At 40.8% G+C, this 15,752-nt stretch overlaps 1 protein-coding gene across 1 annotated transcript; it reads left to right on the forward strand.

The window, feature by feature from the left end:
• Nucleotides 1–133: 133 nt before the first annotated feature.
• On the forward strand, nt 134–14,946 carry LOC120306659. The gene is made up of 9 exons (XM_039340275.1): nt 134–1,843; nt 2,485–2,708; nt 9,301–9,389; nt 9,538–9,655; nt 9,938–10,039; nt 13,380–13,583; nt 13,853–13,941; nt 14,089–14,206; nt 14,693–14,946. The coding sequence occupies exons 2-9, from the start codon at nt 2,579–2,581 to the stop codon at nt 14,818–14,820; spliced, it is 978 nt and encodes a 325-aa protein (XP_039196209.1). The 5' UTR covers nt 134–1,843; nt 2,485–2,578; the 3' UTR covers nt 14,821–14,946.
• Nucleotides 14,947–15,752: the final 806 nt, after the last annotated feature.

Below are 15,752 nucleotides of genomic sequence, written 5' to 3' on the forward strand. Positions count from 1 at the left end.
TTCCTATTCTCATTTTTGGAACACAGAATGTTATCAAAAATACACAACAGATTCATTTATTGGATCCTTCCTTAAAATCAAGATGGTAAGCTGCTTTATATAATATTGTATAATGCTATCTTGTATAATATCATATTGTCATACCTCAGGCTCAATTAAACCAGAGCACTTCATGAGATGATAAGCTTCACATTTTAAGAATATAGTCAAAGAATCCACTCTTTCCAAAGTTGTACTAGCATGCATAATAATTTCAAACCAAAACAATATAGCCATAGGTGGGAAAGACCACATTCTCCAAGTTCAGGGTCCTTGAAATTCTTACCAGCACAAAAGAAAAAATGATTATCTCTTTTTGAACTTTCTTTCAGGAAGTCCCATAAACAAAATAATACTTTCTGTGGAGTTAAGGTCATGTTTAAATCATGAGTATATTTGGCATTTCTTAACACTTGGACCCATTGACTTTCCAAAACTGGATATTCCAATTCCACATTCCGCAATTCAGATACATAACTAATTTTTCCATTCAACTTTTTAATTTCTGTATACAAATGAATTGCTGGTTCAAGCACTGCATTTCTTAAGGCTCCTAAAGTTACAGGAGGCTGTTAGATCATCTGGGCCATAGTGTTTAATTCTGATGTTTTGGCTGCTTGTATTACCAAGCAAACATTGTAGATAATATTCAACACAGAATTTCTCAAAGCATTTAAACATTTGAAATCAACTGATTTTGATCTCAAGAGTTTGAGCAAAACATCTTCCCTGTTATTTTCAAATCTGGTTATTTCAAAACTTCAACTTCTTGTATGATTTGGAATTAAAGCATAACTGCTTAGCTATCAATAAACAAGTAGGTTTGGCAGCCAGGATCCCTATATCCTGAAGTTTGCAAAAGTCTTGGGCAGTTGTTTTCTCCCACCCCCCACTGCATTAGACAGAAGTCCATTAATGAAGAGAAGAGCTGGTGCCAGAAACACAAATGGTTGCTAGGGATCTGCAGCTGTGTAGAAGTGAATGATAAAAGACAGAAAGGTTCAGGAAGCCTGAAATTCTAAAGACATAATACATAGGGTGTCATGGCCACCAATGACCAAGAAACCAGCTTCTGTACAGCTTTTCCAAAATAAATATGACAAGACATGGCACCTCAGGATTACAGAGGCCATGACACTGGGGGAATGAGGTGGGAGGCTCAAAAGAAGTGGCCAGATGGAGTTGGAGGAAATGGATTGGAATAGTTAAAATAGCGACAAACGGTAGGACGAAAAATTAAGAGTTCTGTCAATTTAGGGAGGAAGATACTACAGTACTGTCAAATCTATCTAATAGTAACTTAAGGCTACCTCATAGCAGGGGATGAGAGGAGAGCAGTGTTGAGAAACCAGAAGACCAGATTGTTAGGATATGATTGCGCTATGATCAATGGGGACAGAGCCTTTGGAAATTGAAAATACCATTTCTATATTCCTGCACTTTATATCTTGTTCTCTCTGTCTCAAGAAGAAATTCTAGAGCTAGAGTGCACATTTAACAAAATTAAACAAGTAGATAAGGAATACATTAATTTTTATGGTCAGCATTAACATAACATTAACGTAAGTTATGCTGTGTCCAAACCTGTCTTCCAGAAATCTAATCTACTCAGCAAATCAAATGGGGACATATTATGCTGCCAGTTCTTTGAGAAATGAAGTATGATAGTTTTAATGACAACTATGAACATCAAGGCAAGAGAAAGTTGTGGGGAAGGAGTGAGGGGGAGCTTTAAATATCAGCAGAGTACACTGGGAAACAAAGTTTGCCTCTGGAGAAGGAGCCAGGAATGACAGAGAATAAGGTGAGGAAAAAACTGCCAATTTATTGTGTAGCAAACTCTCTAGAGGTGCCAGTTTGGTGTAATGGGCAAGGCAGGTAGGTTAGGAACTTAGAGTTCTAATGAAGTATAAAAACTAGTTGGTGACCATAAGTCATTCCCTCACTTTCAGCCGCAGGAAGAAGTCAATAGCAAAATATTTCTGGAAAAGGTTATCAAGAAAATGCATGGAATTGAAAATGGCATGATTGATTTGAAGCTTATAAAAATAAAACACCAGACAATAATTCTTATTCTAATGTCTTCCTTCATGCCTCTGCCCCATTCTCCTTCTGCCTTTGTTAAGTGTTGATGCATCTTTCAGCCTATCTTGTTACACTTCTTTTATCTATAATCCAGACTTGGTATCCTGGCCCTGCTAAGTCTTTGTTCCTGGGAAGAGTGATTCACACAAGAACAACGTTTTAAATCTGAATTTGTCATACAGGATGAAACACCCATGGCTCTCCCTTATATTTCAATATTTGAATCTTCCTGTACTGAGTTTGGAGCCTGCCTTGTCTTCCCAACCCACAAAACATCCCACTGATCACTTTGCTGGAAGCAGAGTAGTCAACACTAGGACCATTTTGAACAAAGAGTCATAATTTGCCTTTACTCCACAGTTGGTGCTCGCTCACTCAACCCTCTTCAGAAAAACTATTGCAGAAAGGAAACATCACCTCTGTCCTAAGCGAGTGGCTTCATAAAGAGCAAGAAATGGATTCTACAAAAGCACATGGATTTTTCCTAGCCAGTTTCCTTGTCCTCGTGTTTTTGGGGAATCTCACAGAGGCCTGCAGATGTGTGCAAGTATCTCTCCAGAAAGCATATCGTACAGCTAAGTTTGGTGAGCTTTTTTTTATTATTAAAAGTTTTACAAATTTATTACAATATAAACCCCCCCACCCCTCAACCCTTCTCCCCCTCCCCCACTTCCCAGAGCTGATTACAGGGTAACAAATAAACAAACATAATCTAACTAACATAAACCAACTATGCTATCAATCAAAACCATAACACACTTTAACTCCTTCTCAAAACAAATATTAACAAATTAAAACAATAATAATAATATAATTAAAACTATTAATAATTATCTAAAATCTACTCAAAAGCAAGGTAATACTTTTCAGTTTCATATTTCTTTTGAATATAATCAATCCATTTTCTCCAAACCATAATGTATCTTTCTTGTGAATAGTCCTTCAAATAGGCGGAGATTTTCGCCATTTCTGCTAAATTAGACACCTTAAGTATCCATTCTTCCAAAGTAGGCAGTAAGTTTTTCTTCCAATATTGCCCCACCAATAATCTTGCAGCTATTATAAGATTCAGCATCAAATTAATTTCTTTAACATCAAAATCTACATAATACCCAACAAAAATAATTGCGGAGTAAACTTTATCTTTCTCTTAAAAATCTTTTGAATATTCCACCAAATCTTAATCCAAAAGGCTTTAATATCCCTACAGGTCCACCAGATATGAAAATAAGTTGCATCTAAATTTCCACATCTCCAACATTTGGGCTGTAAATTCGGATACATGCGAGACAACTTTTGGGGATCCAAATGCCATCTATAAAACATTTTATAAAAATTTTCTCTTAAATTTTGCACTTGAGTAAATTTTACATTTCTAACCCAAATTGTCTCCCATGTATCCAATAAAATCGGATCTTGAATATTTTGAGCCCATTTGACCATACAATCTTTAACTAACTCCGTTTCAGAGTCCAATTCTATTAAGGCACTATAAATTCTTTTTATATGAGCTCGACTTTGATCTTTAATCTGTTTTACCAAATTCACATCCTCTAAAGTAATACCAACCTTTTGATCTATACTCCACCTCACTAACAATTGATTATAATAAAACCAAGAATATACAATATTTTCTTGCTTCAATTCAGTTAAGGGCTTTAATTGCCAATGCTGCCCAACCAAACTAAGTAATTCCTTGTAAGAAATCTTATCCAAATTTACTCCCCTAGATACTCTCTCTATCACGTGTCCAGGAATCCCCCAAATTGGAATTTTATAATTTAACCTATAATAATATTTCTTCCAGACACGCAACAAGGCACTTCTCAAAATATGGGTTTTAAAAACCTGATCAACTTTTTTTATCATAAATTAAATACCCGTGCCATCCATATAATAAATCCCATCTCTCAAGAGAAAGAATATTTTTATTTGTTAAGTTGAGCCAATCACTAATCAGCGTTAAAGCCACCACATCATAGTCCAATTTTAAATTAGGCGCCTTTAATACTCTTTCTCGTGTATCCTGCATAATTTTAAATTTAACTCTCGGCTTTTTCCCTGCCCAAATGAATTTGTTAATCCCCTTCTGCTATTCCTCCAGATTAGCATCTTTTTTCAAAATAGGTATCATCTGAAATAAAAAAAGAAACTTTGGAAGTATATTCATTTTAACTGCCGATATTCTCCCCAACAAAGATAATTGTAATTTTTTTCCAATTATTTAAGTCCTTTTGCACTTTTGCCCATAATGTCTCATAATTATTTTTATACAATTTAACATTAGAAGCTGTTATATATACTCCTAAATATTTAACCTTTCTCACTATTTCAAAACCTATTAATTTGACCATAATATCCTTTTCCTTCATACACATATTTTTCACTAATATTTTAGTCTTATTATTATTTACCTTAAAACCAGAAACCTTCCCATACTGAATTAAAATTTCAACCAAAGCCCTAACCGAATCTGTCAGCTGAGATAATGTCACAACCAAATCATCAGCAAAGGCTCTCAACTGGGCGAGAGCCTGATCACCATCCGCTTCACGCCCACCGTGCCCCACTGCTCGCTGGCCACGCTCATCAGACTCTGTTTGAGGATCAAATTTCAGCGATGTCTACCTTTCAAGCACAAGCTGGAAATCTACATATCAGAGGGGGCTCATTCTACTGAGGAAGACAACTGGCGGACTTCAACTCCCAGAATTCCTTGGCCGGCATGAGGGAATTAGGACCCTTTGATGACTTGTGGACTTCAATTCCCAGAATTTCTCAACACTCATCTCCACCCTTTTTACAATTTTTGGATAAAAGGAGGAACCCGATGGGATGTGTGACGGGTCTCTGTGATTGCTCTGGCTTTCAGACGGTCGGAGGTTTTTGTTTCCATCTGGTAACCTGTCTTGTTCCATCTGGCAACCTAACTTGGTTGTCTAGCAGTTCTAGGGGTATGATGAGACTACGACAAGAACTAAACCACTATTTAACTTTGAGATTGAGACCGAGGCTTGAATGGATGGTGCTATTTATTTATGATTATTTATAGACCTTGCTTTGGACATTGGACCTTGGTTTTATTTGGTTTTAATACACAGCCGCGGGCCCGGTCTTGTTTACAGTTGGCCAGCTGTCCTCAAATTTTGGGACTGTAAGTCCATAATATCTTCCGCCATTCTTGGAATGAGTATATCTGCAGGAGACTTAACTTTTATGATGATGTATGATTGACTGTTTTTATTTTTTAGTTTTATTGTATTAGGGTTTGTACGGGTGTGAGTGATGGAGCTGGGATTGAGAACTGGTGCCCCCTCTGCTGAATGTGTAAACAGAAGTGGGGAGGGGGCGGATGTACTTCCCGGCTCGATATGAATCTGAGATGTGGACTGCCGGGAGGGAGGGATGGTGGGAGGGAGACCTGCTGGGTGGGTGGGGAGTTTTCGGGGATGGAGGTAGGCCGGAACATCCCGGTTATCGTAGGGAGAGGTAGATATGGTGGGAGCCAAGGGGTGGGCCTTTTTCGGGGAACAAGGACTCGCATCAAAACGATTACTTGTTCCGGCCCCTTGGACTCTTCTCCAATACCTGGAGAGGGGAGTGTTCAGGTTGCTGCTTCTTAATGCCAGGTCAGTTATTAATAAAGCTCCCCTCATCCGGGACCTGATACTGGATGAGGAGGCCGACCTGGCATGTATCACTGAGACCTGGCTGGGCCAAGAGGGAGGTGTTCCTCTCTCAGAGATGTGCCCAAACGGGTTTCAGATAATGCACCAATCGCGATTCCAGGGAAGGGGTGGGGGAGTGGCGATTCTTGTCCGAGAATCCTTGAGACCTCACAGGATCCCTGCCCCAGAGGTTGTTGGGTGTGAGTCCCTTCTCTTGAGGTTGGATTCAAGGGTTCAGTTGGGCTTGTTGCTGACATACCTGCCTCCCAGCTATGTGACAACAGCCCTGCCCGAGCTGCTGGAGGGGGTAGCGGGTTGGTGGTGGAATTCCCCAGGCTTATGGTGCTGGGGGATTTCAATCTTCCGTCACTCGATGAATCCTCCGGTGCGCCTCAGGAGTTCATGGCTTCCATGACAATCATGGATCTGACCCAGATAATTCAGGGTCCGACCCATAGGGGAGGACACACCTCGACTTGGTATTCCTCTCGGGGCAGTGGAGACGTGATTTCGATTTAAGGGGTATAGTTACTTCTCCCTTGTCATGGTCGGGTCACTTCCTGTTGAGGTTAGATTTCTCGGTCCTACTCCCCCACCGCAGGGAGGCAGAACCGATTAGGTGGTTCCGCCCCAGGCGTTTAATGGACCTGGAGGGGTTCCAAATAGTGCTTGGGGGTTTTCCTGATTCCCTCCTCCACGAACCGGCTGAGTCCTTGGTTGCTGCTTGGAATAAGGTGGCATCAGGGGCGTTAGACTGGATTGCGCCTTTGCGACCTCTCCGTGATTGTGGATCCCGGAGGGCACCTTGGTTTACTAAGGAGCTACGAGAGATAAAGCATCAGAAGAGACGTCTAGAGCGACGTTGGTGGGCTAGTAACTCCGAACCCGACCGGACACTTTTAAGAGCTTATATTAGGACTTATTTAGTGGCGATACGAGCGGCAAAATGTTTACATTTTTCCGTACTTATTGCATCTGCAGAATCTCGCCCCACCGCCCTGTTTAGGGTGACCCGTTCCCTACTTAATGTTCAGGAAGCCGGGGAGCCCTTACAGGGTAGGGCGGAACAATTTGTGCAGTTTTTATCAGACAAAATTGCTCGGATTCAGACAGACCTAGACTCCGATTGGGCAGGGCCTTCTGAGATGACCGGGGCAGGTCTTAGCCCAGTTTTATGGGATGAATTTGAGTCTGTGATCGCTGAGGATGTTGACAGAGCGGTGGGAGCGATGAGCGCCTCCATTTGTTTATTGGACCCATGTCCTTCCTGGTTGGTCTCGGCAGCCAAGGAGGTGACACGAGGCTGGCTCCAGGTGTTGATCAACGCTTCGTTGAGGGAGGGATCTTTCCTGCAATCCTTGAAGGAAGCAGTTGTGAGGCCCCTTCTCAAGAAGCCTACCCTGGACCTGGCTGATTTAAATAACTTCCGTCCAGTCTCCAATCTCCCCTTTTTGGGGAAGGTTATAGAGAGAGTGGTGGCATTCCAGCTCCGATGGTCTCTGGATGAAGCGGATTACCTAGATGCTTTTCAATCTGGCTTCAGGCCCGGCTTCAGCACAGAAACTGCTTTGGTTGTGCTGATGGATGATCTCTAGCGGGCCCAAGACAGGGGTTATTCCTCTGTCTTGGTGCTACTTGACCTCTCAGCAGCTTTTGATACCATCGATCATGGTATCCTTTTGCGACGACTTGGAGGGATGGGAGTGGGAGGCACCGTTTTACGGTGGTTCTCCTCCTACCTCTCTGGCCGGTTGCAATCAGTACTGGTGGGGGGGGCAGAAGTCAACCCCAAGGCCCCTTGAATGAGGGGTGCCGCAGGGGTCGGTCCTCTCCCCCCTCCTATTTAACATTTACATGAAGCCGCTGGGTGAGATCATCAGACAGCACGGGGTGAGGTTTCATCAGTATGCTGATGATAAACCAGCTATATATCTCTTCTCCGAGCTCTCTCAGTGAAGCGGCTGATGTGATGGGCCGTTGCCTTGAAGCCGTGAGGGTCTGGATGGGGGTTAACAGACTCAGGCTCAATCCTGACAAGACCAAATGGCTTTGGATGTTGCCTCCCAAGGATCATGTTAACTGTCCAGTGTTGACTCTAGCAGGGGAAAATATACCCCCTTCGGAGTGGGTTCGCAACTTGGGTGTCCTCCTTGATCCACAGCTGAAATTGGAACCTCATTTGACGGCAGTGGCTGGGAGGACCTTTGCACAAGTTCGTCTGTTGCACCAGTTGCGACCCTACCTGGACCGGGAGGCTCTCCTTACAGTCTCTCATGCCCTTGTCACCTCATGCTTGGACTACTGCAACGCGCTCTACATGGGGCTACCCTTGAAAAGTATTCGGAGACTACAGTTGGCCCAGAATGCAGCCGCGCGAGTGATAGCGAGTGTTCCTCGGTATACCCACATTACATCTATCCTCCGCGAGCTGCACTGGTTGCCTATTGGTCTCCAGGTCCAATTCAAGGTGTTGGTTATTACCTTTAAAGCTCTATATGGCTCTGGGCCAGGCTATTTGCGAGACCGCCTACTACCTCATAGTTCCCTTCGTCTGGTTAGATCCCACAGGCTGGGCCTCCTTCAGGTCCCGTTGGCCAAGCAGTGCCATTTGGCGGGGCTGTGGGGGAGGGCTTTCTCTGTGATGGCGCCTACGTCTTGGAACCAGCTCCCCCCGGAGATTAGGACCGCTTCCACCCTGTTGGTTTTCTGCAAGCTGCTTAAGACCTGGCTTTTCCGGCAGGCCTGGGGTTTATAAAATCTGATCCCTGGATGAATGTTACTGTATTGTTTGTCTTGTTAAGTTATATTGTGTTTTTATTGTTAGCCGCCCGGAGTCCTGCGGGAGTGGGGCGGTTTATAAATTTTAATAAATAAATAAATAAATAAATAATCATTCTTATTTATTTTTATTCCCTTTATACAAGGTGACTCCTGAATTTTGATAAGTAAAAATCTCTATTGTTAAAACAAATAACAATGGTGATAAAGGACATCCCTGTTTTGTACCCTTTTTAATTTTAAATGCTTCTGTTAATCCCCCATTAATTATAATTTGTGCAGATTGTTGTTGATATATAGCCTTAAGGGCAGATAAAAATTTATCCCCAAAATTCATTTCCTCTACTACTCTGAATAAAAATTGCCAATCTAATTGATCCAAAGCTTTTTCAGCATCTAAAAAAAATCAAAGCCGCGGGGATTTGATTGTTCTTTTCTAAGTACTCAATTAAATTAATTGAGTTTGGTGAGTTTTGAAAATGAATATTTTTCTCCCTTCCATTTCTTACTACTCCCCACTTCTTTACTTTGTAGGTTTTGCTGCCAGCATTAATCCTTCCAGTTGCAACAAAATCGTTCCTATGTCATGAAAGCCGAACTTATTACTTATTTTGGAAGCCTTTGTGAATAAGACTAACCAGCATTATTGAGTTTGCTTTGTACTGAGAATCTGCAAGTACCTCTTACTAGAAATCTCTCTCTCTCTCTCTCTCTCTCTCTCTCTCTCCAGTGATGAGGGCAAAATTTATGAGTGTCAAGCCGGATCCTAAATCTCCATCGTATTCTCCAAAAATTATTTATACTATTCAGCCCATCAAGGTAAGCCCCTCCTCCTCCTGAAACATTATCAGGAACAGCAAGTTTGCAGACATCCAATCTTTGGTGAAGGAATATTATTCCTCTCATGACAAATTCTCCTGACCTACTCTTGTCTTTATTATATACTGAATTATCTTTCTTTCTGAAGGTATTCAAGGGTCCAAAGGAACTAAGAAAAGCACAGTTCCTATATAGCTCAGCCTCAGATGACTACTGTGGATATTTACACAAAGGCCCTCTTAAAGGAGATGACTATGTATTTTCAGGTAGAGAATACCAATTATCTAGTAATAATTAATACATATAAATTAAAAAAGATGGCAAATTGCAAAACATTATTTTCAACATTATCATTTTTACTAATCTGCTCTATAGTACTTCTTGGTCACCTTCCATCACATTTTTGGAGGGATAAGCCAGTATCAGTGAGATATTGTCAGTTCTTGCAGAGACTGAAACCTGCTTTCAAGGGTTTGGGTTCGGGTTGTGAACAAATCCTTGCAGTTACATATTGACATCATCTTTATATATATTTTCTACTTCAAAAGGGTCAATTTCAGATGATCGTTTCAAAATTTCAATGTGCAGCTTTGCAGAACCATGGGATAAAGTAACTTCTAAACAGAAAGAAATCCTGAAAAGTGGTGATGGTAAGGGCTGCAATGTGTCCTGTCCTTAGTCATAAACTTCATGGCTGTTGTCAATATGCTAATGCTTAAAGAATGAGAAATAAACTAGATGAACCTGAATGCTTATTACAAGAAAGCAAATGGTCAAAACAATATGAGCAGTGAATCAATCTAATAAATGAAATGAAATAAAATGTGATTTAAGATTGTCATTTATTTATCAGATGTGTATGTTTTCAATGTCATTCCAGCTTGTTATATACTAAAGGATAAAATATGTACAATGTCATTGATAAGCCAGGATAAACAAACAAACAAACTCTGTACAATTTACTATCTTAAAAATAGTTTTCTGAAATACAGGAATTCTATGATAATTTCCCAACAACTCACAAGTTAATTGAATAGCAAGGTGCCACTCAAGTATGGAAAAGTGCAGTTTTGTCACTTTCTTCAAGGGTGAGGTAGGGGAAACCATCTTTTCTCCAAAGGGAAGATGTTCCCTAGGATTGGTGCTGTGATGGAAAGACATAATCTCCTAATCTCCCCTCAGTCCCATTTACTTCATAGAAATCTGGGATTGCTGTGATTATGATCTATGTATTGTAGATGTCAATCTTGGTTGGAGAAGGTAGTCCTGAAGATACTGTAGTGCCAGCCACGTGGGGCTCTATTAGACAAAATCACTCCTTGGATTTTCACTCAGACAATTATCAGTGATTTGTGCAGGGCATTGAACACATTACCCTCTCATGGCAACTGCCTAAGATAGGAGTTAAACTATTGTAAAACAGTCCCAAATTTTGCAGGTGATCTAAAGGATAGCAGGCTGATAATAACCCAAGCTAATGAGTAGTACAACAGTACTAGAAGCAGGGAATTACCCCAAACAAAGTGCTGAAAAAGGTCATTAACTATACAACCAATGTTGTTTCTGTCCCCGGCCTGGGAATAAATCCTGACTGAAAGGGACCCTCCCAAAAACACAGTTTCTGCAGAGTTTTGTGGTTGTCTTGTCAGTATCTTCTCCCAGAAAGGAAGGCTTCTGATGGGGTGGTCTTCCAATGAGCCAGATGTGGGGTGTGGCTCTTAAAGTTTCCCACCCACAATGAGTCATTCACCACTTTCTGGATTCAATGCTCTCAGCAGCAGAAGAAAACAGAAAGTGACAACTGCTTGTTGCTGCCTACTCTTTGCCCATATCTGGTGGTCCTAATTTAGAATAACTCTCAAACTGATCTCTACAGATTTTCAATTGGGGTATAGGAGACTCTGGGACTACAACCATTTTCCAAATTCTCCAAATCTCTTCTCATCGTGTCCCAGCTACTGGCAGCAAAGAAAGGGAGATCTCCTTTTCTGTATCTACTGTAACATTGGAACATCTGGAGAATGTCTACAAGGGCATCCAAGGTACAATGAAAATTCAGCAGTGCAATTTAGTGCAAACATTCAATAAGCAACTGAGCTGTCTTTCTGAAGGAAATATGGAACCTGCGCACCAAGGCTTCTAAGGAGAGAGAACTGAATACAAGGATAGGTAGCAAAAGGATTCTTCTGCTAATATGTAAGGCTGTAATCAGAAAGAGACTTACTTGCAATCACATGACTGCTGGGACATTGCAATGGCTGGAATGCTGAGGATCCATCACCAGGACCCTTTGCCCAATGCTGCCACAAGTTTAAATGGTTGCTGAACAAGAAGTCATAACCTGGGAACGTTTATATTCATGGGGTCTGAGCTCTGAGAAATCAAACTGATACAAGAGAGAATGGTGAAGTGCCTGAATCAGCAAAAAAAAAAAAAAAAAAAGAACCGCTTACTGCATATAATCTATTCCCCAACATAGATGCAGGCCAAGCACACAGAGAAATGAGGGGCACACCAAAGAATGATTATGTAAAGAAAACACAGTCATAACTCATTATATTTTTCCCCCAGTTAGCTTCATGCTAAGAATATAATCCACCGGGATCTCAAATCTAATAGCATCCTCCTCTTGCAATTGTCCAGCCTTGGGTACAGAGCCTTTTTTAAGGAACTTTAGTGAATTGGTTACCTAATTTATTACAACAGCAGCATGAAAATAATTGATCATCTATGTCTTTTTAAATTTTCTTAAGGCTTCTAAAGCTACAGATGGCTATTAAAAGATCTGGGCCATACTGTTCAATGCTTATGTTTCAGCTGTATATCTAGCCAAGCAAAGATTGTACAGTAGATAATATTCGGAATCACTCAAACTGTTAAAACATTTGAAACCAACTGATTTTGATCTCTTATTTAGGCCAAGATTTCTAGCAAAACATTTTCTCTGTCATTTTCAAATCTGGTTATTCCACAACTTGAGTTTCTCATATGATTTGGGATTAAAGCATAACTGCTCATCTGTTAATAAACAAATAGATTTGGCAGCCAAGATCCCTATATCATGAAGTCTGAAAAAGTCTTGGACAGTTATATTTTTGAATGAAGGATAATGTTGCAGGATCCCACCTGGCTCAGTTACTGGGAGCAGAGAGTTAATCTTCCAAGCTTTCAGACTCAGGGAACTTCTCTCTAGCAGAGATATTTTTTCCTCATCCTCCCCCATTAATTACTTGAAGAGAAGAGCTGATGCCAGAAACACAAATGGCTGATTTTTATGGTCAGATAAGGTAAGGTATGCTGTGTCCAAACCTGTCTTCCAGAAATCTAATCTATTCAGCAAACCAAATGGGGACATATTATGTTGCCAGTTCTTTGAGAAATCAAGTGTGGCTAGTTTGAATGGCAACTATTAACATGAAGGCAAGAGAAAATTTGAGAGAAGGGGTGAGGGGAAGCTTTAAATACCAGGAGAATACACTAGGGAACAAAGTTTGCCTCTGGAGAAGAACCCAGGAGCAACAGAGAATAAGGTGAGGAAAAAACAGCCAATACCTTTTGTAGCAAACTCTCTAGGGGTGTCAGTTTGGTGTAGTGGGCAAGACAGGTAGGACCCAAGCTTTAAATCTGAAGTTTTTCCACAGGATGAAACACCCATGACCTTCCCTATACCATTTCGGACAAATGGCTGTCCAGTCTCTTCTTAAAAACTTCCAGTGTTGGAGCATTCACCGCTTCTGGAGGCAGGTTGTTCCACTGATTAATTGTTCTAACTGTCAGGAAGTTTCTCCTTAGTTCTAGGTTGCGTCTCTTCTTGGTTAGTTTCCATCTGTTGTTTCTTGTCCTGCCTTCAGACACTTTGGAAAAAAGCTTATATTTCAGTACTTGAATCATCCTGTTCTATGACCAACTATAGGATACAATTGTCACAATTACAGGACACAATGGTCACAATTTGTCTTTAATCTTTAGCTGGTGCTCTCTCATTCAAAGCTCTTCCAGAAAGACTGCTGCAGAAAGGAAACATTACCTCTGTCCTAAGCGAGAGGCTTCATGCAAAGCCAGAAATGGATACTACAAAACCATATGGATTTTTCCTAGCCAGGTTCCTTGTCTTCATGCTCTTGGGGGATCTCACTGAGACCTGCCAATGTAACCGACCAAGTCTCCGGCAAGCATGTTGCGAACATAACTTTGGTGAGTTTTGAAAATGAATATTTTTCTCCCATCCCTTACCACTCCCCATTTCTCTACTTCGTAGGTTTTGCTGCCAGCATTAATCCTTCCAGTTGTAGCAAAACCATTCCTGTCATGAAAGCCGAATACTGTATATTACTTATTTCAGAATCCTTTGTGAATAAGACTAACCAGCACCAATGAGTTTGTTCTGTATTGAAAAATCTGCAATTTAAAACCTCTTACGGGAAAATCTCTCTCACACCCTCTCTCTCTCCTTCCTTCTCTAGTGATGAGGGTCCTATTTTTGGGTGTCCAGCGGGATCCTGAATCTCCTCCGTATTTGCAGATGAATAAATTTTCTGTTCGGGTTATTCAGGTAAGCCTCTCATCTTCCTGAAACATATGACAAAGAGCAAATTGGCAGATATTCAATCTTTTGTGAAGGGATATTGTTCCTCTCATGATAAATTCTCCTGACCTACTCTTGCCCTTATCAAATACTGAATTATTTTTCTTTCTGGAGGTATTCAAGGGTTCATGGAGAGCAGCAAATGCACAGATTCTCTACTCGCCAGAATCAGTGTTTGACTGTGGATATATACATGATGGTCCGTTCCAAGAAGATGACTACCTAATTTCAGGTAGAGAATACCAATAAACTAGTAACAACACAATTAATACATATATAAATTAAAAAGGATGGCACATTGCATACCAATACTTTCAACATTATCATTATTCCTAATCTAGTCTATGTTATTTCTTGGTCACTTTCCATCCCATTTTTGGAGGGATAAGCAAGTGTCAGTGAGGTATTGTCAGTTCCTGTAGAGATATGAAGCTTGCTTTACAAGACTACAGATTTTCTGAGAAAAGTGGATGGAGTGGCACAGTGGTTTAATGACACTGGAACTGCTGGCCAGAAATGGTCTGCACTCCAGTGGTTAGAGCCCAGCTCTGTGAGGCAGAGTGAGATCCCATAACTAGATCCCTAGCTCCTTCACACCCAGCCATTCAAAAGTGTACAACATTGCAAGTAGATAAATGGGTACCACTTCAGTGGGAAACGTGCAATCTTTACAGTCACATATTGACTCCATTTTTATGTATCTTTTCTATTTCAAAAGGGACATTTAATGGAAATTATGTTGATATCGGAAAGTGCATCTTTGCAAAACCGTGGGCTCAAGTAACTCAAAGACAGAAAATCAGCCTCTACACTTTTGCTGATAGGGACTGCAGTGCCATGTGTTGAAAGGTATAAACTTCAGGGCCATCGCTATCAATATGCTAATGCAGTGGTTCTCAACCTGTGGGTCGGGACCCCATTTGGGGTCGAACAACCATTTCACGGGGGTCGCCAAACAACACAGTCCACCATTTTCCACCCCCTTTTCCTTAGCTGTGCTACTCCCTTTTATTCTATTGGCTTTTGAAAGCCAATAGAATAGACTCTCTTGAATAGAGTCTAATTCTATTGGCTTTTAAAAGCCAATAGGAATTGTCCAGGCTGTCTCTGCCCTGCTGAGCCCGCCAAAAGTCCCATTCTGTACCAGTTGAGTAGTCCTCGACTTACGACTGGTTGAGTAGTCCTTGACTTACGACCGGTTGGGGGTCACGGCATTAAAAAGGTTGAGAACCACTGTGCTAATGCTTAGAGAAGGACAAGTAAACTAGATGAAGCTGAATGCTTCTTACAAGAAAGCAAATGTTCAAAACAAAATGGGCGGCAAATAAATCTAATAAATGAAATGAAATAAAATATTGATTTAAGAGTGTCATTTATTTATCAGATATGTATGTTCTTAATGTCATTCCAGCTTCTTATATACAAATGATAAACATCCACAGTAAATATCATTGATAAGACAGGTAAACAAACAAACACTGTACAATTTACTATGTTAAAAACAGTTTTCTGAAATACAGCAATACTATGATAATTTCTCAACATCTCACAAGTTAATTTAATAGCAAGGTGCCATTCAAGTATGGAAAAGCTCAGTTTTATGTAGACAATGGAGCCTCTGAGACCAGCAAAACATGCCCCAGGAAGCTTCAATCTGTATCCCCTTTTTGAAATATCTGCATCCTTGGGATAGCATTGCACAGTGTATTACAGTTCGTGGAGCATGTTACCTAAGGCCTCAACAAACTATTTACCAAATCTGAGTTTGAGCAATATAA

This window comes from Crotalus tigris, unplaced genomic scaffold (assembly GCF_016545835.1).
Source record: "Crotalus tigris isolate CLP2741 ecotype Arizona unplaced genomic scaffold, ASM1654583v1 scf7180000017742.2353718, whole genome shotgun sequence".
Lineage (NCBI taxonomy): Eukaryota > Metazoa > Chordata > Lepidosauria > Squamata > Viperidae > Crotalus > Crotalus tigris.

Bases quoted from the DNA above. Each gene is read 5' to 3' on its own strand.
- LOC120306659 (XM_039340275.1), top strand. From the start codon at position 2,579: ATGGATTCTACAAAAGCACATGGATTTTTCCTAGCCAGTTTCCTTGTC. The intron at 9,656-9,937 runs GTAGAGAATACC...CTACTTCAAAAG, and splicing joins AGATGACTATGTATTTTCAG to GGTCAATTTCAGATGATCGT. The intron at 13,584-13,852 runs GTGAGTTTTGAA...TTCCTTCTCTAG, and splicing joins ATGTTGCGAACATAACTTTG to TGATGAGGGTCCTATTTTTG.